This window comes from Zonotrichia leucophrys, chromosome 1 (genome assembly GCF_028769735.1).
Source record: "Zonotrichia leucophrys gambelii isolate GWCS_2022_RI chromosome 1, RI_Zleu_2.0, whole genome shotgun sequence".
Lineage (NCBI taxonomy): Eukaryota > Metazoa > Chordata > Aves > Passeriformes > Passerellidae > Zonotrichia > Zonotrichia leucophrys.
The window spans coordinates 30,410,739-30,437,201 of record NC_088169.1 but is presented as its reverse complement, the minus strand read 5'-3'; the positions used below and the strand labels follow the sequence as shown (position 1 = coordinate 30,437,201).

General features: G+C 38.8%; 1 protein-coding gene and 1 long non-coding RNA gene across 2 annotated transcripts; one reads left to right on the top strand and one right to left on the bottom strand.

Moving 5' to 3' along the window:
* Nucleotides 1-392: 392 nt before the first annotated feature.
* Nucleotides 393-10,034, bottom strand: LOC135448227 (uncharacterized). Its single transcript, XR_010440416.1, has 3 exons — nucleotides 9,733-10,034; nucleotides 2,280-2,358; nucleotides 393-696 (listed from the first exon to the last, which is right to left on the bottom strand). It is a non-coding gene; the product is annotated as an uncharacterized LOC135448227 (long non-coding RNA).
* Nucleotides 10,035-10,128: 94 nt separating this feature from the next.
* Nucleotides 10,129-25,823, top strand: LOC135448171 (interleukin-1 receptor-like 2). Its single transcript, XM_064713903.1, has 13 exons — nucleotides 10,129-10,301; nucleotides 10,655-10,896; nucleotides 11,491-11,676; nucleotides 13,642-13,714; nucleotides 16,193-16,436; nucleotides 16,742-16,928; nucleotides 17,700-17,862; nucleotides 18,137-18,202; nucleotides 18,795-18,915; nucleotides 20,467-20,615; nucleotides 20,908-21,051; nucleotides 22,459-22,620; nucleotides 23,108-25,823. The coding sequence occupies exons 3-13, from the start codon at nucleotides 11,584-11,586 to the stop codon at nucleotides 23,497-23,499; spliced, it is 1,794 nt and encodes a 597-aa protein (XP_064569973.1). The 5' UTR covers nucleotides 10,129-10,301; nucleotides 10,655-10,896; nucleotides 11,491-11,583; the 3' UTR covers nucleotides 23,500-25,823.
* Nucleotides 25,824-26,463: the final 640 nt, after the last annotated feature.

Here is a 26,463-nt window from a genome sequence, read left to right as displayed (position 1 = left end):
ACATATTTTTTTCATACACACTGCTGTTTCTTTTGCCCTCTTTCTCCACTAAAGAATACTGAGAATGGACAATGGCAAGCAGCAGCTGTGATTCAGTGGCTTAACAAGACAGCTATGACAGATCTTCATTCAGGCTGCTGCCGGTCCATCTGGCTGTGGTACAACACTAGCACAAACCACCTCACCCTACTCGACAAAGAGAGGCTGTGAGCTTGGCTTTGCTCTCTCTGGTACTCTCCTTACAGCAAGGTGAAGCTAGAGCAGCCCCAGGGCTGCTGCATTGCTCTCTGGGACTGGCATGGTCCTCAACAGTGCCACACTAAGCAGCCTTTTGCTGCAGCTCCTCAGGAGCTGGGGAAATGCAGGAGGCCTCAAATGGGGGAAATGTCAATTGCTTCTCAGCAGCAATGGGGAGGCAGCCTTCTCTGCTCAGCTCCTGGGGCAAGTGCTTACTCTCTCATCTGCTCAAGGAAAGCCAGACCCTTGTGCTGTAGGGGTTGGGGTAGCCCAGAAACCAATTGTATCCTGAGCTGCATCAAAAGCAGCATGGCCAGCAGGGTGAGGGAGGTGATTCTGCCTCTCTCCTCTGGTGAGGCCTGACCTGGAGTGCTGCATCCAGCTGTGGGGTCTCCAACATTGACCTGGAGCAAGTCCAGAGAAGGCCACCAAGTTGGTCAGAGAGATGGAGCACTTCTCCTGTAAGGAAAGGTTGAGAGAGTTGGGATTGTTCAGCCTGGAAAAGAGAAAACTTTGGAGAGAACAAATAATGGTCTTCCAGGGCCTGAAAGGAACTTACACGAAAGATGGGGCAAGACTTTACAAGAACATGTAGTGACAGGACAAGGGGGAGTGGCTTCAAAGTGAAAGAGTGTAGGTTTAGATTAGATATCAGGAAAAAATTATTTACTCTGAGGGTGGTGAGGGACTGGAATAGATTTCCTGTGGAAGCTGTGGGTGGTCCATCCCTGGAGGTGTTCAAGGCCAGGTTAGATGGAGCTTTGAGCAACCCTGTGGAGTTGATGGTATCCCTGCCTGTGGCAGGGGCTTTGGAACTAGACAATCTTCAAGATCCCCTTGCAACCCAATCTCTATGATTCTGTGAGTCTGAGTAGCCTGGCTGACTTGTCCTTGCCTCCCAACCTGAGTGTCACACAGGCTCATGCTGATTGCAGCGGCTCCAGTGCACAGGTATGGGGCAGTGAAGAGGGGAATGCTGTGCTCCTGCACCTGTCTCTTCTGCAGAGTGGTTTCACTGCAGGATTCAGGTTTTCAGCAGGTATGAGTGATTTGTCCCAAGTTATACCTCACCTTTTTTTTCCCCCTTACGTCTGAAGTTTCTTACATGATAGAAAAAAAAGTAGTGAAACCAGAAAAATGAAGATGTGAGAGGGAAGGGAGGATGGAGGCAATTGTCATTATTCCTTTTTAGAAGATTGCTTGTTTTGTGTTAGTACATCACACAGCAGGGAATTTGATTTTAAATGTAATGCACTTCCCTAACTTTGTGCACTGATTTCGCTAGAAGTTAATGATGAAACAGTATTTAGGAAATAAGGATGAAATAATGTAAATGTGACACACCAAAATGCTTACTCAGTGCTTTTGTCTTCATTACATGACAAGCTGTAACAATATAAGTTTAAATGTATTAGCACTTAGAAATACTGATGGCTTTTATTATCATATTATTTATTATTTTGACTGACAAGCTTGAATATTGTGTGTTCTTATCAGTAGTGTTTCAGAGATGAGAAAGAATGCACTGCCCATTCACTGATGCAGGGTGTAAGACATTAATCTGACTGACTCTACCTAATTTTTAATTATGGGATTTATTTTATTATGTTTAGACAAAACGGGAAATGAATAGTCATATGATCTTTTTTATAGCATAATTGAAATATTTTTAGTCATCTAAATGAATTGTGGTTAAATTGAAACTATATTGTGGCAGCACACATCCATTTTCTTTTCAGCTTCTACTTAAATGGTAAATGCATCCTACTGAAAAAAACAAAGGTGTTAATTAAGTAAGAGTGACTTTTTATATCAAGCATTTGTATTTTTTGGTTGTTTAAATATGCTAGGTTATTTTCTCTGGCCTTCTTCAATTTCAAAATTGCATTTGAAAAGGACACCTTAATTTTTTGTCCATATAAACACACAGATGTAGGTGATAAAGTGATAGTTGTCTTGGGGCAACTAGAATGGCTCTAGAAGCAAAGGTGGCTCAGTGCATCTGAAGAGCATCACTGAATCCCAGAAACTTTCCCACACACCTTGTCTTGATGGACTCCTCCAGCTCTGCAGGGGTTGTAGCAGACTTCTCAGCAGCTCGTGGGCAAAACCAGCAGTTAACTGTGATACACAAAGTGGAAAAAACCTCCAGTTTTCAGAGATGTTTTAATGTGAAAAGGCTAATGTGAAAATTGCAATTGTTACCATCAAAATTACTTTCTGCGAGTGTTATAGGTTTTGAATTGTTATTTCTATTGTCTATGGTTTAATAATTAATTGCTGTTGCATTTAGAAATTTAGTCAGCCTAAAGACAAAGGGTTTCATAGTTTTTGAGGGGATAATTGTGGGTCCCTAGAGGGCAGTCCTGGACCACCTACTCTGAGGCAGCTGATGCTTGGGATACCCTTGTGCTAGATTGTGTGAAAGAAAGGCTGTCAATTAGCCTTCAGGCGCATGCACAGGCAACAACGATTTAAACTTTATGGTAGGCTGGACGGTCTGTAGCAGCAACTTCAACATTTTTGAACAGCATGTAGCAGCAGTGGTTTTTGAACAGCTTTTGGATTATGCTTTTCTGGACAACAAGTGGCAACAGCAAATTAAACTTTTAGGAAGAGGAAGAAAGGAAAAAGGAAAGATAGGGAAATAGAGAAGAAAACATCTGGGTCACAACCCAGAGTTCCAGCACTGTCTCTGGTCCAGTTCCTGTGGATGGTGAGTGCAGGGTTCACACCTTGCCCCTCTCTGTTTTGATACTTATAAACCAGTCCTTGTCCATGTGCATTTTGTTATTCTTGAACTTTTCGAAAGGAGACTGGGGGGGGTCTCGTGGTTTCAAATCCCTTCCCCTGCCAGATACAAGTGCACTGCTGTCTAAGACTTGTTTTTAGAAATAGTTCCCTAAAATAAGCAAGTTGACCCCAGAAAAGCACTCTTCTGCCTCCACAAGACCCTCTTTTTTAACAGCACCTTATCTAGATGGCATGGTAACATTCCTTTTACCTTCTGCCAAATGTTTGAGAAATTAACTCGTTCAGGTTTCCAGTTTCTCACACTGATGTGACTGAAAAAGGAGTGGAAGGAATTGCTTAATGAAAATCACATATGGTTGCTTGGGAAAAAGTTATTTACATAAAAGTTACTAGTCAGTCTTCTGTCTTGTGTTAAAACGTGATTCAATTCCATAGATTTTTCTGTAATTTCTTTATCTAGATCCAAAAGTTTGATGTGATGATTCTCTGTATTCACAAGGAATATTGAATTGAAACACCCAAGAAAATGGTTTTCTTCAATTATAGTAATCCTTTCTAAAATATCAAGTTGTAATAGAATTACTAACACTTTTTTAATAGTTTTGTGTTTAGAAGCACATTCCCTTTCAAATTCAGAGCCCAGGAACCCAGGCATTACTCAGCTGCTCTTTAGCTGGTGCTTCTTGCAGACACATAACTATGGACTTGATGCTGAGTTCACAAATAGTCTATGGACTATAGGTCTGGTTGAATTCAGAAGAGACAGCTGGACTAATAAATAACTGCAACATGGCTGCAACATATTTGGTTCTTTTGGATTGCCAGTGATAAAGCATTAACTGCAGAATAGCTGCATATAGCACTAACAATATGATTGCAATCACAAGCTGAAGATCATGGATCAACACTCAGCATAGCTGAGGACACAAGATTTACCAGAAGATATCCCTTCTGGGCAGGGCAAGGAGGACAAACCCATCAAACCTGTCCCTGCAATTTTGTGTCAAATTCTCATCCCCCCAACTTAGGTATAAAATATACCCCAATTTCATATCATACTAACCACTATTTTGCAAAGTGCTCCAAGTGGGGCTTCAGTCTTGCAGCCTTGCATTCTTTGTTGTTGCATTGTAAAAAATATTTTTCCACAGGAGGTGTACTTGGTTTGTACAAAATATTCCAGGGTATCAGGCAGAAGGATGAGATCCTGTGGCTTCATCCTCAGTCCATGTTTGTTACCCATGACAAACCACACAACCTCCATTTCGTTTCCATGATTACATTGTGGCTCCTCTGATGTACTGAGCTTTGCATTATCCAACAGTGCTCTTGCCACCATTACTCTTTTCTAGTCAAATGATGTTGTTTATGAGTGGAAAGTGACAATGTGAGGTGAAAATCACCATCCCAGAACTTACTCAACACCTATCAGTTCTTGGATGGCAAGTATGTGGTAATTCATAAGGCAGTTTAGGTGCCCTCCTAGTACTGCATCACACCTTCATTGCCTCAGGTCTGGAAGGAAAGCAGGTTCAGGCAGCCAAGTCTTCTGGGGATGAGCAGAACCATCAATAAAACTTTTGAGAGCTGTCTGTGACTCCAGTATTACAGAGTGTTTTAGTTCTTTGGTGCTCTTCAGCCTAGCTGCCCAGCACAGCTGTGTCCTGACTCCACACTGGGATGTCATGTGGATTCAAACCACCTCTTTGGCTTTTCATGGAAGAAAACCCAGTCTGCAGCCAGAAGGGGGTCATGAGCATGCTCTGTAGCAGAGTCCCAGCATGCAAATGGTCAGTGCTTTGAGAAGCTGAAATATTATGAGAATTTCCAGTGCAAACCCTTGATTAACACAGTATTAAGGTTGACACCTTCAATACCCATTTCACAAAGATCCAGTCTGTCAGAGGCTGCTACTTCATTTTTCAGTCCCTCTTTTCAACTTTTGCTTGATTCACTCAGGAGCCCTCAATGTTGTTCCTTTCCTGAGTAATCTGTTCTGCTTAGACCACCAGTGTAAATAAAAATATTGTTACAGTTTCAGTGTTACAGACTTTTTCCAACCAACCACTTCTATGACTACAAACTGAGCAATTAATAACAGAAACCAGCTGTTTGTAAAAATCTTCCCTAATGTTACAGAAATGTTTTCAGTTGGCTTTTTTTCATGCAACTGACAAAGGCACCAGGGAGTTACAGAAGTCTTGATGCCATGTCAGTACCATGTTGGTCCTAAGAATAGATGATTATTGAAACAGTGAAAGGTGATAGTGTTGGAGCTTGCTTGTCTCTGGCTTAAAATTAAAATAATGGAATCTAGGTGGCTGGATTGAGATGATAAACTAATCAGCAGATGAGGTACAGTCAAAAGACTTATTTTTTCTTTTTTTATTAAATGAATCATTTTAATGTTTGTCTACTAGTTAGGTAAGGTATTTCACAAGAAAGCTGTATCTTAATATAAAATAATATTGTTCAGGTATTTTTAGATACAACAATGGTTTCTCCTTTTCTTCCCTTGTCCATAATAATTTTGTTAGATCTCCTAGGGATTTTTTTTGTTCAATGCTGTATTCAAACATAACAGCCCAAACAAACGGAATGATATTTTAAAAATAGTTATACCAGACACAAATAAAAAGAATTCATCTGCACACCTGTTTTTTTTTGTTTGTTTGTTTTTGTTTTTTTGGTTCTTTTTTTTGCTGTTTATTAGCAAAACAGAATGCCACTCTATTATCTGCTAGTGAAATTTCTAGGCTAGTGCTGTCCCACTTGTTTTGGTACATATTTTTAGGCTAGTGCTTTTTTTCTCAGATAACATTTTATATTTGCATCTTCAGGAGGAAAATGAACTTCTTTTTCCAAGAAATCATATTGAAATTAAACTTGGTAACTAAAGTGGAGCTTAAGGGGGAAATGCCAGAGAGGAGACATGTCTGATGGGGAACTTGCAAAAAGATTTCTGTTAGAAATCTGGCATCTGGTTGAAACTTGTTTTAATGATCTACAGTGAAGTTCTTACAAAGATGCTGGAGTAATTTCTTGACTAGTTTTAAATAATAAAAGAACCCACTGCAAGTGGGAGATTTGACTGTCTCTGAATTGCCCTGAATTGCCTAAAAGAAACCCTTTTAGGAAATTAGAGACCTACATTTTGTTTTGCATTTTCTTGAAAGTTGCGGTGACTGATGCAATACTTTCATTATGTACTTCTTTCCTGTTTCTCATTTAGTTCAGTTCTTGGTAGTTGGTTGTAGGACTCCTTGTACTAGCATTTTTAAATGTTACAAGATGGCATTAAATCCTGTCCTATGTAATTGCACAGATAAAGTGCAGTATGTACAGATAAAGTGCAATCCTAGATCTGCTGAGAACATTTTAGCTAAGTAATTGTGAAGACTTGCAGGTGGCAACCTCATGGAGAGTTTTGTTTGGTAATTCCCATGTAATCTTTTTATCATTTAAGCTGTAAGGCCAAATGCTGCCTTCTAGCTTTTAGAGGATTTAAATCTCCTAGGTACAATTTTATGTCAATGAGTGTCACATGCATTTGATTATAAATGCATTTTTTCTCCTTGTCTGTGACCAAAAAATCGGCAGTAGATACCTGTGTAATGTGTATCTATAGCACCTGGAAGGCCTGAGCTTGGGAAACACAGGATAGGAAGGGGCTGCCCGTGCCCTTTGGCTAGCTCATTCCTATCTCAGGTATCCAGCTATGTTCCTCTCTCTGTGAGTTACCACGCTTTGTCCTAACAAAGGAGTTGTTCATTGGTATATACTGGATGTATTGTTTATAGGCAGAAGTTGTAATCTGTCTTCAATTTAACCTAGGCAAGCCAAATTTACTTAAAACTTTACTGAGATATAAGCTTCTTATTTCCCCTAGTATAACCACAGTTCAGTGAGGTCTCTTGGGATTTGTGAACATATTAACAGGACAGAGCACAGCATTTCATCTGAAAGTGGGCCAGTGCCTGGAGTATGGTCAGGGATGTGTGAAGTTACTGATCCATGAGAGTTGATGCAAGTGGGTGCAGGCTCTGGGCTGTGCTGGATGTAGCCCCTGCTGCAGGTAGAGGTGGAGCCAGCTCACCTGTGTGGGGGAGCTTTAGGCAGCTCGCACTCAGCACTTGGTGATGGCTCCTTCTGTTGTCTCAGTTTAACTTGAAGTGAAACAGCCCGTTTTCATACACTGTCCTTTTTAATGCCAGTCAAGATGATGAATAGAGTTTTCTACTTCTGAGGACACCTTTTAAAACCCTAAAGCCTTCAGTGCTGGCGAATGTCCTCACAGATGGGATTTGCACGGTATGGCATGTGCTGACGAGAGGTCTGGCTGAGGCTGCACAGATCTGGGTTCCCAGCATTGGAAGACACATGAGATTATCTGTGCTATCATCTACTTTTACCTTCTCAGATTATCTCAAATAACCCCAATTTTAACCAATATCCCATGGATTCTGAACACTTTTCTGACTGGACTCTATAATAATGACTTGCATCAGTGCATTGCAGGGGCCTTTGGTGTTTCCTAACTGTACCAGAAACAGTTCACCTGATTTAAGGCAGTATTTCATATATTTTTTAAAAATTTTATTTAAAAGATATAATGTACTGGTGAATCATAGGAATCTGGACCACAATTCTCATTAATCTGTGATTCTCTCTGACAAATGGTTATTTTTGTGTTTAAAATTAAATAAAATAAAATAGTGATGTAATTTCTGAGTGCAGGAGGAGTAAATAGGTAAAAATCAGTATGAGCCAAGCTGCAGGGTTACATACTTCTTTTCTAACTACTGTGCTATTAGTAAATTACATAGGAAAATTTCTATTTTTTTTGTACTGCCAGAACTAATGAAAACATTGATATGAAGGCCATGGCTAATCCCCTGGCAAGTTCCCTCCATGGCAGTAACTACTGCCACACCTTGGCTTCTCCCTTTTCAAGCATCTGCTGCCATCTTTTGCTAGGTGGCTTCCCAGTCAGCCCTGCAACTGTGGCTTTGCAATGAATCTCAACTTTCTTTGCTCACCATGACAACTGGTTACCACAATGAAGGCAATAAGGATATTGAAACAGAACAACAGAATAATGTGATGCAACCAAACATTGCAACATTACTTTTATATTTTGAATTTCCAATTTTCCTGTCCTAGCTTAATGTTTCTAAATCAAAATATTTGCATACCCTGCAGATTATACTGTTCTTGAATATTTCTTCCTCAATAGAAGATTTTTCTGTTCTGAAATCATGTATTACATATGTTTTATGCAGCTTTAGGTGTGCACTTATGTAAATAGATACCTTTAACTGGTGTAAATAATTACCTGCAATTACATTTCCTGATATTTATACTCCTGTAGCTTTAAAAGATTTGTACATAGAATGGTAATCCTTATGTCTTCATCAAAGTTACCTTGTGCAACAAAGCTTAAAGTAGAAATGGTATAAAAAATTACATAAAGTACTTTAAAACTCTGTTAAGTTTTTATTTGCCCTGCTCAGTTTTAGATCAGAAAGATATATGATGAATACATATGTCAGCCAAACAAAAAAATATGATGGTTGCAAAAAACCACAATTTTGCCCTAAATATACTTGTAGTTGTCTTAGAGACATGTTCTGACTCTTCTCATATAGAAGGCATGATTTACCAGGTGCAGGTAAAACATGAGATTATTGGATTCTATAATTGCCTTAAAAAAAACCCAACAACTACATTTACTTGTTGTTGGCACTTGTCCTAAAAATATCAGGGCAAGCATTGCCCTGATTTTTGCAGTTCAAGTCAGTTGGTGTGGAGGACCTCCTGACCACACAAGGCATGCTTGAAAAGACATAATTTCAGACTAACTGCTGTCAGGCACTGTTGATAGGTCACAGATGTTTTTTGGTCACGCAAAATAATGCAAAAACTAAAAATCTTGCATAATCTTGCACTGTTTGAGAATTAAGGAGAAACATTTCCAATATTGAATATGGATAGAAGTAGTGACCAAAGAGAAACAAGCTGACTGTATAAATACTTCTGTGTTTGCCAAGTCAGGAATGAATTAATTTTCTGTGTACCTCCTAAAAGCTTTGGAAGTGTTGCAATGTGCCTCCAGCTAGCACTACATACACTGGATTGATGGGAGACAGTTTATGTGACCACAGCAGGGCATAAGCTTTCATCTTAGCTTATGTGCAGCTAGTGCGCAGGGTGTTTGAACGTTTCCATTTGATAAATATAATTAATAATAAAATAGTACCAGAACATTAAATGAAAGAAGTACCAAAGCAGGATGAAAAGGGGTGGAAGAGACAGGACGTGTCTGGATTATTCTCCACAGTTTTTGTAGAATACTTGTAATTTGCTTCGCAAATGTTATTATGTATTTTTAACAACAATGAGAACATCTACCTTGATAGCTGTGTAGTCCGTGATTGTTGCCTGCTTTGTGAAGAACATAAGAAAGAGCTTTCCCCTACCTTAATATCTAGTTTAGTAGTTAGTCAACAAGTAAGTGGCACTGCAGTGTTAAAATTGCTCACATTAACAAAATAGTTTGAGGAACTTCTGCTTTGAAAAAATCTGGCTCTAGCTGTGTTGCGAAACAGAGAACTAAGAATTGCCAGAACATAGAGAACATACTCCCAGAACAGCCAGAAGTTGTGATCTCTGTAAAATACCAGGACTACGTAGTAGCTGTTAAGTTTGTAGATAAAAACTTAGGGACTATATGAGACTAACCTGTAGGTTCAAGCTTCCAAATATCTCAGTGTCAGTCTGGGCAGGTCAGACCAAGCAGCCAAAGCAGCCTACTGAATAAGCAAATAAATCAGCAGATCTCCCTGAGACGCTCCTGCCAACAGCCTCCACGGAGTCTTCCTCGTCCAGTGACACGGTCTCTTCAACTAGGGAGATTTGTGCATGTTTGTTTGAAAACAAACAAACAAACAAACAAATAACAAAAGTCAGTCACCTCAGATCTCGCAATCTTGGAGGATTTCCTGCGGTGGAGGCTGTGCCCATCCCGCAGCAGCGAGGGGCTGGGGTGGCTGCTCAAACGCTTTGTTTTTCGGAGCTTGCGTTTAACCAGCCCCGCTCACCTGCTCTGGGGCAGGGAGGGGACGGGGGCTGGCCCTGCCCTGCCCTGCCCCGGGGCCGCCCCACGGCGCAGGGCACAGCCAGGTTTGCGGGTGGGGAAGGTGAGGCGTCGCGGGGAGGAGCTGCCTGTGCCGGGGCAGCGCCGCCGCGCTCCCTCGGCCGCCGGGGCTCTCTGGGAGGCGGCAGCGGGGCTGCCCCGCTCCGAGGAGCAGGTAGGGGACTCCCCGGGCTCTGGCTCTGTGTAACGGGGCCCAGGGTCTCCCCCGGGCCCGAGAGCCGTGGTCGGGCGGCGGGGGCGGGCAGGTGCGGCCGGGGGCGCTGCGCTCCGGGGCTCCGGTAACGGGGCGGGCGGCCTCAGGCGGGCTGGGGTGATCCGAGCAGCGCATCCATAGAACTGCTGCGCCCGGGGTCGCACTTTGCTCCCACGCCTCGCTTTTTGGGCTGGGAGGTGGCTCGGAGCGAGGTGTTGTCTGTGCGGAAGCTGGGGCTGGGGGCACTTTGGGAGTAGGGGTGAGACCTCTTGTGAAGGGTCAGCCCTGACCGCGGCCTGGTTCCTGACCCAAAGCGAGCGAGCGCCTGTTCCCCGCAGCTGCCCCTCGGCCCGGGCCGGCCTCCCTGCATCGCCCAGCAGCCGCAGCCCCTTCAAGGGAATGCTTCCAGAAACACGTCGCAATTTAAATAAAGAGTATCGGAAGATGATTTGCTGCCGTGCCCGCTGAGGGATGCCAGCGTTTCACAGAAGCACCATAGTCGCAGTGCTGTCACTACATCCTGACGGGGCTAACGCAACTCTTCCACGCTGACTGGGTATGTCCAGTGAAGGAATGCATGTATTTGCTGTCATCATTTTTTTCGTGATCAAAAGTGAGAGACTTGATCAATCTCTCTAGAAGAGGCATGGTGTACCTTGCAGTTAATAGGAGCACTTAGGGTAATACGAATATATATATATTAATATTAATTTTTTATGATTTAAAATGTTCCTAGGTTTATATACCAGAAATAGTGTGATACTCCGACTTTCAGTTGGTTCTCTCAGTCCTGAGGACTGTTGCATATTCGAATCAGTTTGTGCTTTTGAATAAGAGATTAAAATAAGCCTGCTACAAGTTTGCCAAAGTCAGTGAAACCTGCGATCCTTGGAAATTTTGAGGAGACTTCATTTTTCAATTGAGTAGATCAACTTTGAAAGGACTAAAAAGCAGATTCAAAGGTGGTTATACCAATTTAATGAGAAATTTTAATGAAAATTATGCCTACATGCCATAATCGATGCTGTGATTGTAATTCAGGTGCACATATCATTGAAGACAATTGATGTTTGTTTTTTTTTTTCTTGGCGGGGGGGATGGTTGTAATGACTTTTTTTAAACTGCAGTTGATAAAAATATTTCCTTTCAGGGTGAAATTTTATGGACATGGCTTTGCATACCTGAAATTTTTTTCCCTTTGGGAAATCTGGGCAAAGATAACCCGAGCTGAAGTCTGTTGTGAATGAAAAGCTCCACGGGTCGATTGAGTGCTCAAGATGTGGACAGAATGGCTGGGGAAAGGGAGAAATTTAACTGTTTATCATGGCAGAATGGGGTAGGAAAAACATTTGCAATTGGTTCTGCAGTTGTGTGTATTTTATTTTCATCCTTATTTATGTGAATGCATGCACAGAGAAGAGCCTAATTTTGCTATCGTGTCTGCCTTCCATAGAAATGGAAATTTTTCATCGGGGAAAGTGAGAGATGAGGGAATCTCCTCAAAGTAGTGTGTGTGGTCTAGCACAAGGCTGTATATACGTTTGCAAGTCTTCTATGTTGACAAAAGGGCAAATTATAAATTTAAATAGAAAGAACATTGAAATTATAGAAAAGCAGGATTGTGAAAGACTTTCTTTCAGGATTTGGTAAAATACTACTTCTGCATCTGCTAAATCTACTGATGGGGCAAAAAACTTTTTGAGAGAGCTCTAGTGAGACAGATCACAGAACAAGAGCAAGGTAGTGTTTTAAGAGAGCAGAGTTTGTGAAAAAGCAATGATTCAGAGAAGTCATAAAGAAAATACCTGCTCATAAGTGGAGTCTATTCAATCCTGTTTTATCTTTAAATTATATGTTACAATATTTTCCTCTTCTTTAAAATTAAAAATGATAGATTTAAAAGAGATTCTGTGCATCATGAATAATAGAAAAAGTTGTAGCTTTTGTACAAACACATATAACCCCTACCTCCTGAGATTTTAATGTTTTGTGTCAGGATTCTTTCAGGGACTCATCCCATCTTAGGGCTGGGCAAGAAAAGACCTGCCTGATAATTTGAGTGGAGATTAGGTAAGAGGGAGGATGAAAGATAAAGGGAAGAAGGGAAGCAGGCACTGCAAGAAGCAGTGTGGATGACTCAACACATGGCACCCTTGTGAGTCAGTCTGCTGAAGTAGGACAGACACAGCAGCCGGAAGCGTCATCTTCGACTCTTGTAGAAAGTGATGATCAGAAAAATGTTTGCCACAACAGGATGGGATACCCCTGCTCATACTTCAGTTGGAACAGTTGCATTTGTCCTCTCACGGAGCTGTGAAACACTGTGGTAGGCTGCATAGAAACAAAAACAGTAAAGTAGGTCGGGATCAGAGGACTGCTAAAGAGTCCTGACAGTCATTCGCGAATATATAACTAAACATGTAGAAGATAAATGCCTAGATTTTAGGTGAAGAAACATCACTACTAGAGTCCCAAACAACTTTTCAGCATGTATTTTAATGATCTGGACAGAGGGAATCTGTTTCAGTGGCAGAACTTGCCAACAATACAAAGCTATTCAGGCTGGAGCATGGAGGTGTAAATTGCAAAGAATGGCACAAAGATGTCACAATAGTAAATGACTGGGTAGTAATAACAGAAGAAAATTGTTGTAGAGAAATATAAGAAAAATTTAAAATGAAAACATATGGCCAAAATCCAACATCATGTGCTCAACAGCTGACTGAGTTTGCCTGATTCTTAGTCCCCAGTGATGAGATCTTGAAATTTTACTATAGGTCTATGGAAGTATCAGATCGATACTCAATAGTACTCAAAGAACAAAGATAGGGTTAGAATCATTAGGAAAAAAAATTAAAAAAAATCAATAATTGTCTTTGTTCGTAAATCCATAGTGCACTTATGTTTTGAAGACTGTATGCAAGTTATGTCCTGTCCTCCCCCATCTCAGACAGGCTGTAGCATAACTGGATGCAGTACAGAAGTAGGTGGCAAAAAAGTCAGAATTATGAAATTAGGAAAGCAAGAAGTGCTTTCCTAAGCACGAAGGGAAGTTGTGTGCTAGAGATGTAAAAAACCCCAAGTGCTTGACAAGCTGAAATAGATGTTCACTCTTTTTTAGGAGCTGTCAGGTAAAACAAGCAGGTAACAGGCTCAGAACAAGTAAAAGACAATTCCTGTATTTCATGTGTCCTCTTCAAACTGTGTAATTCCTATATTAATTATGTAATGCAGATGTTTACTTTAAATTATGGAAGTTCATATTGGAAACCACTAACTGAAAGTTTTCTTTCCATTTCAGCAGGGAAACATGACAGCAAAAACACTGTTTTCTTGTAACATTGCAACAGCATTTCTGTCCTTAATTATTGCAAGTAAGTCTGTTGGTGGCTATGGAAAGTCTTGTTCTGAACTTTTAGTAGAACTTTTCTTCACACAAGTAATGCTAACTTTCTGTGGAAGTGGCCGTAATAGTGAAATTTACATGCATGCCAATGAGTTCTTTTAAATTGTGCCTAGAGCAGGAACCTATTAAACAAAATATGTGGTATTTAATGTTTAACTTATAACAATCATTTAGGTTGGAAAGGAGCTCTTGACATCTAACTTTACAGGGTCAGGATTTTGAAAACCTCTGCAAATGGAAACTCCTCAACTTCATTGGGCATCTTGTTCCACTGTTTGATCACCCTTACAATAAAAAAGGGTGGTTTTTTTTGTGTTCAGATAGAATGTCTTATGTTTCAGTTTGTGCTCATTGCCTCTTGTCCTGTCAGTGAGCAAGGCTGGCAAAAGTCTGTCTCTGTTCTTCATTCCCTCCCATCAGGTATTTACACAGTGATAAGATCCACCCACACACTCCTCAGATCTTCTCTATGCTGAGCAGTTCCTGCTCTTTCATCCCCTACTCAAGTGAGAGGTGCTCCACTCCCTTAGTCATGTTTGTAGCTATGTGCTGGACTCTCTCCAGTAAATTCAAATCTGGCGCGTCCTAATGTCCATGTGTCCATGTGTCCTAGTGTCCCAGGACACTGTTAGCCTTCTTTTGCTGTGAGGGAGCATTGGTGGCTCATGACCAGCTTGTGGTCTACCAGGACCTCAATGTTCTCTGCAGATCTGCTTTCCAGCTGAGTGGCCTTTAGCATGTGCTGGTGTCTCTTACACTGGTGCAGAATATTAGCATTAAATGGCAGAAAAGCATTATCAGTTCCTGTGGCATATAATAATCACCACAGTTATTATGGGGCATTCAGATTACTTATCCAAACATTGAATTACTCAGATACCTGAGTAATTCAATGTTTGGATAAGTAATTTGGAAAAGATCTGTGGTTAGGTGATGAGAACTGTGGATGACACAAAATTATTCTTTGGTGGTTAACACTGATGCTTACTATGCAGAGGGTGCCTTGATATCAAATAGTTTAGTGATAGAATGTCAGTCAGTAAAGTCAAGTGGATGTGAAGGGGCATGAAAGGGTCGTGCATGTATAGCAGAAGTAAGTATGCTGTATGTGTGTGATGTGAGCATCAATTAATAGCCACTTGGGAAAATGCTGCTTTGATATCTCTGGATGCTCTCTGGAATCATTAACTCTGTCATCAGTGGTGACCAGAAAACCAGAATTTTTGGAAAGCAGCAGAGCAGAAAACAGAAAGAAAGCCTCATTATGCTACCCTTTAGCTCCATAGTGAATGTGTGCCAGTTGAACTCTGCAGTTCTGGTCACTTCATCTCAGAAAGATGGTGTCAGAAGAGGTGGAGAGATGAGTGACAGTGTTGTCTGATATGGGATGGCTTCCATATGAGAAGTCTCCAAATGAATGAGGACTCTGAGGTAAAGAGACAGAAGCAAGTCTATAAAATGTAAATACCATAGAATAGGCAGATGAGAGGAAGTTTACCATTTCTCATAACAAGAAATGCATGATACTCAGAGAATTTATAAAATCCAGTGAATGGTTTTGCATGCAGAATGTAAAGAGACTGAAATCAGAGTAGTCTTGTATTTATTATGTCCTCCTCTCTTCTGCACATTTGACACTGACAGTTATCAGAGACGGGATTTTGGGCTAAACAGACACTTGCATGACTCTGTGGCAATTCTTATAACAAAGTGAGGAAGTTTCAATAAATGTATTATGGGAATATGGCCATGGTATCCAGAGTTGGTCCCTTTGTTTGTCATATTGCAAAAAAGAAAAAAAAAAAAAAGCCAAACTCTTGGTTTGCTCTTTTTCTGCATGAGTCTGTGTCAGAAGTAAAAAAAATGAGCTCATTGGTGATTGTAATGATTCCTCTCTAAATGTTCATAAAATGAAGGATCAGTTGAAATTCCTATAGCAAACCTAATATTTTTACAACACAACCTTTAACTTCTCTGTCCTCTTAGGACATTTAAATATCAAAAGCATAGTCTGTCTTAACTACAGTTAAGTGAAGTTAAAATATAAAGACATTAAATATGAAATTTGTGTGCATGTGTCTGTTTGTGTACATGCCCATGAAATAGACTGGAGAAACACAAGTACATTAGGAATTTGCATCTGAAATAAAACATGCAAATGACAACTCTGCTACAAAGGCTTTCTACTGAGTATAAAGATTGCATTCAAAAAACAGTATTTCATTTTAGTGCCATAACTATATTTGTAAACTACTGAGTAGTACTCTCAGCTGTAAAGATAGGGGATTAAAATTGTATTTTATCAACTACTAACAATTTTTAGTAGTTGACTTGAGAATGGAGGTGAAAACTCCAATGAAGTTTGTAATTTATAATCAGGAAATGATTTCAGTATATTTTTGTAGACTATTTGAGTTTTTCTTTAATGCTTATCTCTTTCCTTTAGAGAAATGTGAAGCCTATGATGTGATGTTGAAGCAGACTCTTGTGCCTGATGGGCAGCCTCTTGCTATTAAATGTTCACTGGAAAAGATTTTGAAAAGTGGAGACTATAACTTAACATGGTATAAAGTTGGTAGCAAGAGAGCTGTGCCTAGAGACAAACTGTCTAGAGTTCATCAGCAGAAGAATCTGATTTTGTTTCTTCCTGCCACGTTAGAAGATTCTGGAGATTATGAATGTGTCATAAGGTGAAAATTAGAAAAAGTTATATTTTTACAGAAATGAGTTACAAAGTAACTTTTAAAAAGCAAGTAAAATTTTGTGGGTTAGATAAATAATAATGAAGAAGAGGGAATGCTTCTACAAAAAATAACTTTAGTTTGGGGAAATTAAATCTAGTTCTGCATTTTTTTTCCCTTGTAAGTAAAAGTAAATCTATTAAAGAAACTGTAAACATTTTTTCTTCTCTTTCTTCTCCAAACAGAATGCCATACCTTTTGGACCTGCAAAATGTGTTAAATAGGTTAATTTAACTGTGTTCTATTAATTGCAGGGATTTGACGAGCTGCAAAAAAATGTGTACAAGAGTAACAGTTTTTGAGAGGATTGATGGTTTATGCTTAAATGAAAAATTTGCTGTAGAGGAGGTGATATTCACATCATCTTCTGCAAAGGTTGTTTGTCCCCACTTGGATTATTTCAGGAAAGACAAGAATATTAATCCTGTTCATTGGTATAAGGTAAGAATACAGTGTTTTATTCTGTCTTATAGCTGTCCATTATTTATAATAAAAATCAGTGATCTTTGAGAATTGGAACAGAAGAACTAAAGATTTATTGTAAATTGGAGAAAAATACTTTTAAAACAAATTGGAAGAAGATTAAGACTTTCTGTCTTTTAAAGGTGTTTTTGGTTATCAGGGCAGAATTTCAGCTGAGGTGTGAGAATGATGTTGACCCACGTACCCACCAGGTGGAATCTGTTCACCCTCCAGGGAAACATGGATTTGAGTGGAAACAGATTGACTGTGGCTTTTCCTTTAAGTGCTCAATCTGTTCTATTCCATTATTCTAGTTCTTGTTGTTCATGCTCTTTTAAAGGCTCTTTCTGTTGCAACAATGTAGTGCCTTCTGCCATATTCGTGCCTCTGGCTTATGCAGTCCATGTGGTACCAGTAGCATTGAGGCTCCTTAAAAAATAAAGTCTAATTATTGGGTGATGCTTCATTGATGAATACTTTTGCCAATACTAACAATCCACATTTTAATTTATTATTTCTCTAATATAAAAAGTTGTTTTCCAAAGAGAATGAACTGGGGTATCTTTAAATTAAAATCTCAGCTGAAGTGAAGTATGCATTTCTTTATATTCTGCTGCCCTCACTCTTTCTCAGCCTCTGCATAATCATCCTTATGCTGTGGTCCATTGAAACTTCAGATTGTATCAAAGAGAGACAAACCATAGAAATATACAGAGATGTGAATTAACAGAGTTCTCTATACACTTTTAGGACTGCCAGTTGCTGGAAGGAAAAAGGTTTGCCCTTTCAAACAGTGACCTTATAATTTTCAATGTAACTGTACATGATGGAGGAAACTATACATGTGAAACAACATATACCTACAATGGGAAACAGTATAATATTTCACGAGATATCAGTCTGGTTGTAGAAGGTAAGTAAATAATTTCACTGTGTTTGTGCTCATAACTAAAGTGGAAAGGCCTAATTTGTGGATGGACATGCTTAGGACTTCTGTTTTTCACCTAAATGTGCAGTAATGACTACCTGAGGTATGGTACTTTTGGTATAGAGTGATATTTTGTTATAAAATGGCTGACAACCTTGTCTTTAGTACAAGGGGCGTTTTTAGGTTGTACTTGCATTATAGAGCATAAAGCAGACTGCAACTGCTCCTGGTTTTCTGAAACTTTCTTTCTTTTGCTTAGTGACCCCACCAAAAAAGCCTCCAGAAATAACTTATCCAAGAAACAACTCTATTGAAGTGGAACTTGGTAAGTAGTTTTCTTTAGAGAAATTGAAAATTTTCTCTAGAGAAAACTAGAAATTCTGTAGTTTTCTGTAGAGAAAATTTGTATCCTAGTTAAAATGTATTCTCAAGGAGTGTCCTATTCTGTGCTTTCTTGTTTTTATTTTATGAAAAAACTACTTCAGTGGTCAGTTTCTCTCTGTTTATCTCCCAAAGGAGGAATGAGGGGTGAGAGGGAAAGAAGTGAAGCATGTTGCTTGCAATGCCCTAAAGAAATTTCTCACCTGCAAGGAAAATTGTAGGAACCCAAGTGATTATCTGTCACTTCTGTTGCTTTCCATCACTCTGGAAATGATTCTAAGAACAGTTCCATCTCAAATCTGCAGGCAAAGTGATGCCGCAAGGAGAAGCATCTCCTTCCTGGATTCTTCCATCCTACCATTCTCTTTCTGGACATGCAGATCACTGAGAATACAGACCCTCTGTTAGAGTAACTTTTTTGAAAGGGTTTAGTATCATCCTTAGGTGGTGTGCATGTGTGAATCTGAGAACAGGATTGTATAGACTTTAATTAGGTCATGGAAATTAACTCTTTACTTTGTAACATAATTTTATAGGCTCACAGGTTACTGTGGATTGCAACACCACAGGTGCTGATGGGTATGAGGTATACTGGACAGCACACGGTGTGGATATTGATGTATTTCACATGAGCAGAATTTTTGCAAGTTCCTATGAGTAAGTATATTTTCAGATTGGAAAATATATGTGTTGGCAACCAAAGTGGAATTTTCTCCCTTTGACATTAAAATATTTAGCAACATTTTTCCCTTGCTTTAAATAGCATTCTTCTTAAAAACTCTAATGCTTGCCTTCTCTAATTTACTTCTTTCTTTGAAATAGAAACTTTAAACACCGTAGACACATGAACTTCACATGTGATTGTATGTTTCTTGCTCATTGTAAAAAATCAGTCTGAATTTCCAGTGTTGGGAAAAGGTGTTTTGTGACAGTGCCATAATTGCAATACAGTTTCTTTTGAGCAAGCTCTGGCCTGGCAGAGACCTCTTTTGGTCGAATCAGGCATGTTCAGGTGCATGATCTTCAGACTGTCTCTTTCTTCTGTGTTCCACATCTGCCTCCCTGAAAGGTTGCAAATCTGTGCTATACAGGAAAAATCAAGATTACTAGGTTTAAGGATATGAAGTTAGAGAAAATTAACTGAGATAAACTGAAGAGATAATGGAAGACTTTATTGAGGACATTTGTACTGAAGATTAGGGGTTAGAGGAGAAAAGGGAGACAGATTTCCAGTGATGAGCTGGGTTTTGGGAGGACTTGGACTGAGTAAAGCATGTGAAGGGCAAGTGGGAGATAAGGCGATGGTGAAAAACAGGTCAGATAGAATTAGAAGAAGAGAAATTATACCTGATTGGAAAAACCAACTCAAATTGGAGCAAGAGGCAAGGGGAAATTTTCTTAGACATTACAGGTTTTGAACTAAAGATTTCAGGTTTTTTTGTCAGCTCTTATGGTGGCACTGTAAATAAAAAAATGTGATATTTTTTGTAAATTCTGGAGCACTATCTAGGACTAAAAAACCAGTGAAGAAAAGAGAAGGATGTCTGCAAAGTAAGAATATAGTTGCAAGAAATAAGTTTTCATCGTAAAACAAAGGGAGAAACAAAATGCTGACTTATTTGGGTGCTCACCAAGAGAAAACACTATGCAAATTAATATATTATACTGTCATAAAGAATTATAGTGCCATAAACAATTGGGCCATAAGCAGTGACACATGGTCTCTGAATTGATATTGCAAAAGCAATGTTATTTTTTGTACTTCCTAACACTTACATGGTTATCTTTGGTCACTTGCATTAGTGATGTTGGTTCATTCATTCCCTGAATGTCATATCCCATTGTGAAATATCTATGTCCATCTACTCTCAGAGGGATTGGCAAGCCCATAACAAGAGTTTATTTAGGTTTGTAAGGCATATTTTTGAACTTCCAGCTTATAGAAACCTTATGTTCCTTTGGGGAAACACAGCTGCAGATAAGATAACGTTACAATGTCTTCATGCTTTCCAATGCACACGCTTAATGTCAGTACCAGGAGAGGTCTAACCTCTTGGGTTTCTTTCATATGATGTAATTGTTCATCTGTTGGGAAGTGTGGTTGACATTTGCAGAAGGAAATAACCACTGTTGTCTGCAGATGTTAGAGATGAAGCCATTCCTGAAGGGGCTGTGGTTTTATGGTTTTATTTGTCACCTTTTGGACAGGGGAGAAACTTCTTATGACGGGCGCCCTGTGCATTCTGTGAAGCTAATAATTTCAGAAGTAATCAGTGAAGACTATGAAGAGCCTTTTGTCTGTCAAGCTTCAAATGCCTTTGGGCAAGTTGCATCCTATATTATATTAAAACACAGAGGTAAAAAATACTATTATTTTGAGGCCTGTGATTATCTATACTTCCCCAGAAGGTGTTTTGATACCAAATTCTCGTGTATCATGTTGAAAGAAAACAGATGTATTACAGTTTGCAGTATGCATGTGCCTCTGCATAGGGAAGAAATCACTATAGCATTGTATTTATCATTATTTAAAAAAACAAGGTGGATAGGAATGAAAAATGTAATATTCAAATTTGTATTGAATTTATATGGAAGGTCAGATTTGAACAAATTCAACATTTAAAACAAATTTCTTATATTTTTGTGCAGTTCCTGACATACGACAATGGCTGACTGGAGGGCTTGTCTCTTTGTTAATTTTAACATTTATTACTTTAATAATCTACAAGATTTTCAAGATTGATTTGGTGCTTTGGTACCGTACTTCTGTCTGTGCCCTTACAAGTAAGGAAGGTATGTGAGTATGACCAGGCTGGACCATACTGGTCATATTACATATGACCAGTATGTAAGTGTAATTAGCCTATTGATTTTTTTCTCTTGCCTTTACTTCTGAGAAATAATGGGATTATTTAGTACAGTGTACGTAGAATTTCCATAAGGAATTTTCAGATATACACAAAGACATTTTGTGAAGGATTTTTTCAGCCATATGGGTAAAATATATAATTTTGCTTAAATTAATAAAAACTGTGTGATATTGAAGGCAATCATAGTGAGATAGGCCAAAAGAATTGTAGGTTATTCCAAAATGAACATGTTGTTTTTTGCTATTCTGTAGTTTCTTTACATGTAGATTTATGGTCACTCTGATGATGAACAATAGGTGTCAGCAGAGCTACATCCTGTAAACTGGATGTTTAAACATGTGCCTTAAATATTTATTTTGAAAATCAGACTCATTTGTCAGATAATTTTATTGGTCTTTTTTTCCCCCATTTTGCAATTTCTCTGTTACATTCACTTTCCTTCTAAATCCTGTCAATTGTGGTGTTGACATATCAAAGAGAAAATTTGCTGCTAGTTCTGTGTTCTGGGATTCTTCTAATGTGTTTTAGTTTAATGCACTGTAGGCAAATATATTGGACAGGTGTGAAAAATTTGAAATAAGCACAACATCACAGATATATTTCATGTCAGTTCTCAGAATCAGACTGTCTGAAGTTCCCATGGCTTGAAAGTGAATGGATTATGTACATTAAGGTAATTAATGTTTACTCATGGCTGTGCTAAATGTTTTCACAGGAAAATAATTTCAACTCCTGGTTAAAAATTCAGTTTTACTATAATTCTGTAGCAGAGTTCTAATTAAAAGAAAAAAAAATTATCTAAGTTTAAAACTTGTTGAGTTAGATCTGATTTTGGCTTGGTTCTTTCAGTCCAGCTTGCTAAGCAAATCTTCAGAAGCCTTCTGGGCTTTTCTTCTACTTGAGAAAAGCCCTCTCAGGATTGTTACAAGACAGAATTTCCATTTTCCCACCTTCTCTCTTGTGGTTAGTCAGAAGTGGAGATAACTGCTCATTAAGTTTCCCTCAGGAGAGGTGGTGAAGAAAGGCCTGTGAGAGGGTACTTCCTCAATGTCCTGGCACCTCTAGGATTGGGAGCTCCCTCCTGCAGGCCCCAGGTCCTGCACTCAGCTCTTTTGGTGACTCCTTCATCCCCAGAATGGGAAAGGAAGTCAGATGCTCTGGCTGGTCATCTTTATTTTGGTTCATAGAACATTTTACTTCTGTAAGGTGATTCTGTCAGAAAGGTGAAATCAGCCTTTACTATTTCTAAACTGTCCAAAAATGAAGCTTTGCAATAAAGACACTTCTATGAGTTTTAGTTTTTTAATAGAAATGTTTATGTTTGTTTTAGATGGGAAAATCTACGATGCATATGTCCTGTACACAAAAAGCAGTGAAGACAGAAGTATATGTTGTCTGGAAACCTTTGTTCGTAGGATAATCCCAGATGTTTTAGAAAAACAATGTGGATATAACCTTTTCATATTAGGAAGGGATGATTTACCAGGAGAAGGTATGCTTTAATTAGCAGAGTAAACAGGTTGCCTTTTGAAGCATTGTTCTCAGATTATAAGTTTATCTATGCAATTAAACCCCACAATTTTGGAAAAGAAAGATGTACTTATTTAGTTTTATTGGATAATTTGCCAAATGAAAATATTTTTCTTTTTCCTTTTTTTTTTCCTAACTGAAAATTCTGTTCTAATGTTATGAGGCTCTGCACTTTCTTAATGATGAACAGATGAGGACTTAATAGCATTAATAATACTGTTGAGTTTTTTTGAACGATAAATTCTCCTGAGGGATGAAGAAAACAGTATTTTTAGAAGTTATGTCATGCAATGGATCATGAATCATGACTGTCAGTGTGAAGATCTTAAAGCAATCACTGCTCTGAGCTAGCCACAGCTTCACATGTTTGCAATTTTAAAATAAAGAACTATTTTACACCAGTTGTAAAGTTTCTATGCAAGCTTTGATTGTTCCTTCATCACTTACAGCTGTGGTCAGTGTTGCTGATGAAGCCCTTAAGCAAAGCAGAAGACTGATGATTATTTTGGGATCAGAAGCATCTAGGTGCTGCCTCTTGGAAGACACCTCTGAGCAACAGCTAGCTATGTATAACGCTCTCATCCGTGATGGAATCCAAGTGGTTCTTATAGAAATGGGTGAAATACAGGACTACACCAGCATGCCAGAATCAATCAGATACATTAAGCAAAAACATGGAGCTATTCAATGGAAAGGGGACTTCTCAGAGAAATCTTGTTCAGCAAACACAAGATTCTGGAAAAATGTGCGTTATCAAATGCCACCCAGGAAAAAGGGATCTTATTCTGAAGTGTATTCCTTGCCCCTAATGTCAAACAGTTCTGCAGCAAAGGAAAGTTAAGAAGCACTTATTTAGATAATACTAAGAAGGTAATTCTTAATTGGGACGTTTCTCGCCTATTCTTTATACTACAAAGTAAATGTTTTCTTTGAGGAGTAGAAACTGCTCGTCTCTTCCAAAAATTACACCCAAAAAGAAAAAGCTCTGTGCAACTTTTATTTCTGTTACTTCTGAGTTTTGGATAGTGCCACAATTTGTTGTGTTAGTCTCCATCAAATATTTTAAGTAAAGAGAGTGATGATGATAGGCTATTAAGAAGCTGTAGTCCACATAAATGCTGTATGAAAAAACAACTGTGAAGTCCATTTTTAAAAAAATCAAAACTGCAGTTGATAAAATTAAAAGTCTATTCCTATCATCAGCATTCTCTTTGTCATTCTGTTCCAATTCTTGTTGCCTCTCCATGATTGTCTGATTTCCTTATTGCTGCAAGAATCTGCTCTGTGCAAGCTTTGTCTCCTGAGCAACAGACCTTACCCTTGCTGCTTGAAAGGGTTGGGGAAATACATGACATAGCATATATTAAAACTCATCACAACACTAAATGTGTTTCTGCTGAACAGTTGGTACTAAATGTGTTCGGCAAATGGAAGGGAATGAAATCTGTGGATTTTTAGAGTGTTGAATAATTCTGTGATGTGTGGTGTATGTTTACTTTTGAAACTCAGTCTCTTGTAATGCTTGGGAAACTGAAAATAGTTGGTACTTCTTGAGAATGGGAAGCTTTCTAGACTGTGCTGCTACTCTGGAAACCAGATGTTGTCATGGTGTGTCTCAGCTGTGCTAACTGCATGCACAGAAATTCTCTGAGAATCTACCAAAGAGCTGTGCTTGGGCTGGGTATCCTGGAGAGGGGGAAGTGGCCAGTGCTGAAACATGACCAAATTCTAATGGCAAGAAATGGTATCTCATCTACTTGTGAAAGAAAAAGTTAAAGGCATCTGGCTACATCAAACTTCTTGAGAGTAGCTTGGTATTTCTGGATCCCAATCCACTTTTGTTGTGCATCACTGTGAGAAAATGACGTGCTGCTTCCTTTTCAAGGTGGTCTGAAGCAGCAGGAGTTTTTGTGCTCTAGCTTAGAAGAACATCATCTAAATGCAAATATGAATTTTGCTTGCTTTTAAAAAATTATTTTCGGAAGTTATATAGGTTCTAACATCATGTTTATTGCCAGGATAGCATCTGTCGTGGAATTCCTTTCAGTTGGTACTCAGAGGTATGTGTATCTAGAATATATTCTTCATTGGGCTGTACTGATGGGAGAGAAAGGAAAATCTAGGAGTGGAAATATATAATCAAAGCGAAAGATTTCCAATAGCATTTCATGGTACTTTTTTTATTTGTAAAAGTGTAGTAAATACTCCTTAGGAGCAGTGTCTCATACTTCTGGCTGTGGGCTTCACAACTGTGTAATTTTCCACAGCCTTCACTGACTAGAGACTTGTTCCGAGGTGTCACCAGGAAAACCAGGGACAGGATATATCTATCAGATGAGGCACTATTGTCCTAGTAGATGCTGAATCTACTATAATCTGATATTTAGGCTGGAACACTTAAAAATAAATTTAGGGTCTTAGAGAATTCAGATAACCATTATTGTCAAATTTTTACATCGTGTTTACCCTTAGCTTGCTCAAAAAGGTATTTAAAATTAGTTCCCTTCTTTCCTTTTTAAAATTTGTGTTTAAAAACAGAACCTTCTTATTATCCATGTAGAAGGAGAAAACTAATAAGGAAATGGAGTTGAAACTGTGGTAGATTTTTTCAGCTTCCTTATTTCATGTGCTTTCGAATAAAAAAAAACCCAAACAAACTAATGACTGGGACTTGCAGTACTATGTAAAAGTAAATTGATTTGCAATTTGTGCTGTTAATTTTTTTCTTCTGTGAATGTGCTGTTACGCTATCTGGCTGCTTTTTTTCATAGTTCTTTTCAGAGGTTTCTCACATTATTCAAGATAATAATTTTCCCATTTCTCTACTAAATGAGACTCCTAATGACTCGTAAGTGAAGAAGGATGATTGTGAGTCAGCATTGATTTACCTGATACTTTCTTTTAAACAACATTTAGTGTGATTATTTTGTGTCCTTGTATAAAAGTGAGTGTGGGAGGTAGGTTTTGGTTATCATGGTTGATTGATAGCTAGCTACTTCAATGTAGCACGACATGAGATGGCTTAGACTTTTATCAGGGGGCTTAATTTTGAAACTGAATTTTGTTTCTATTTTCTCTCCTTGGAGAATGTTTTTTGCAAGTCACATTGGAAAATGCAATTTTTTTTTTTTTGTGGTAGAATAAAAGAAGTCCCATAGAGACAGATGTGCTGGTTGCTCTTTATTAAAAAAAAAAATTCAAATCTCAACAAGTCCACAAATAATTAGTTGGCAAGAGATTTGCCCTGGAAAACTTGGCAGATTCAGAAGGAGAAGGCAAGTGCAGTGTAATCAATGGAACGGTACTTGTCCATCACTTTATAGTAGATATATTTATTGTTTATGCTGACAGAGAGCAAAGTCTAAATGGTATGTGATGTAAGGTGCATTGAAAACATTCTCTGCACCATTTTTAGCTTTTCAACCATAGCTACATAGTTATTCTGTTGGCTTGCTCCTGTTTATTTATTTGGTACTCCAGACTGCACTGTCCTTTCCTTGCCTTGTGATGAATTTGTCAGAATTTGCTAATTCCACTACATCTTTCCATCCATATTGTGATGCTGGTGCTTTCTGTGAGACTTCTTTCATGATTTTTTCATGATCATATCCTGCTTTCTTATGTCTGTGGTTAATAGCACTGAGATGTGGCCTGTTTCATGTTCTAATGTACATATCCCAGCCAGCAGCTGAGCCCCACACACAGCCACTTACTTCCCCACCAGTGGGATGAGAGAGAGAGACTCAGAAGGGTAAAATACAGAAAATGTCTGAGTTGAAAGGTAGACAGTTTAATAGGGAAAGCA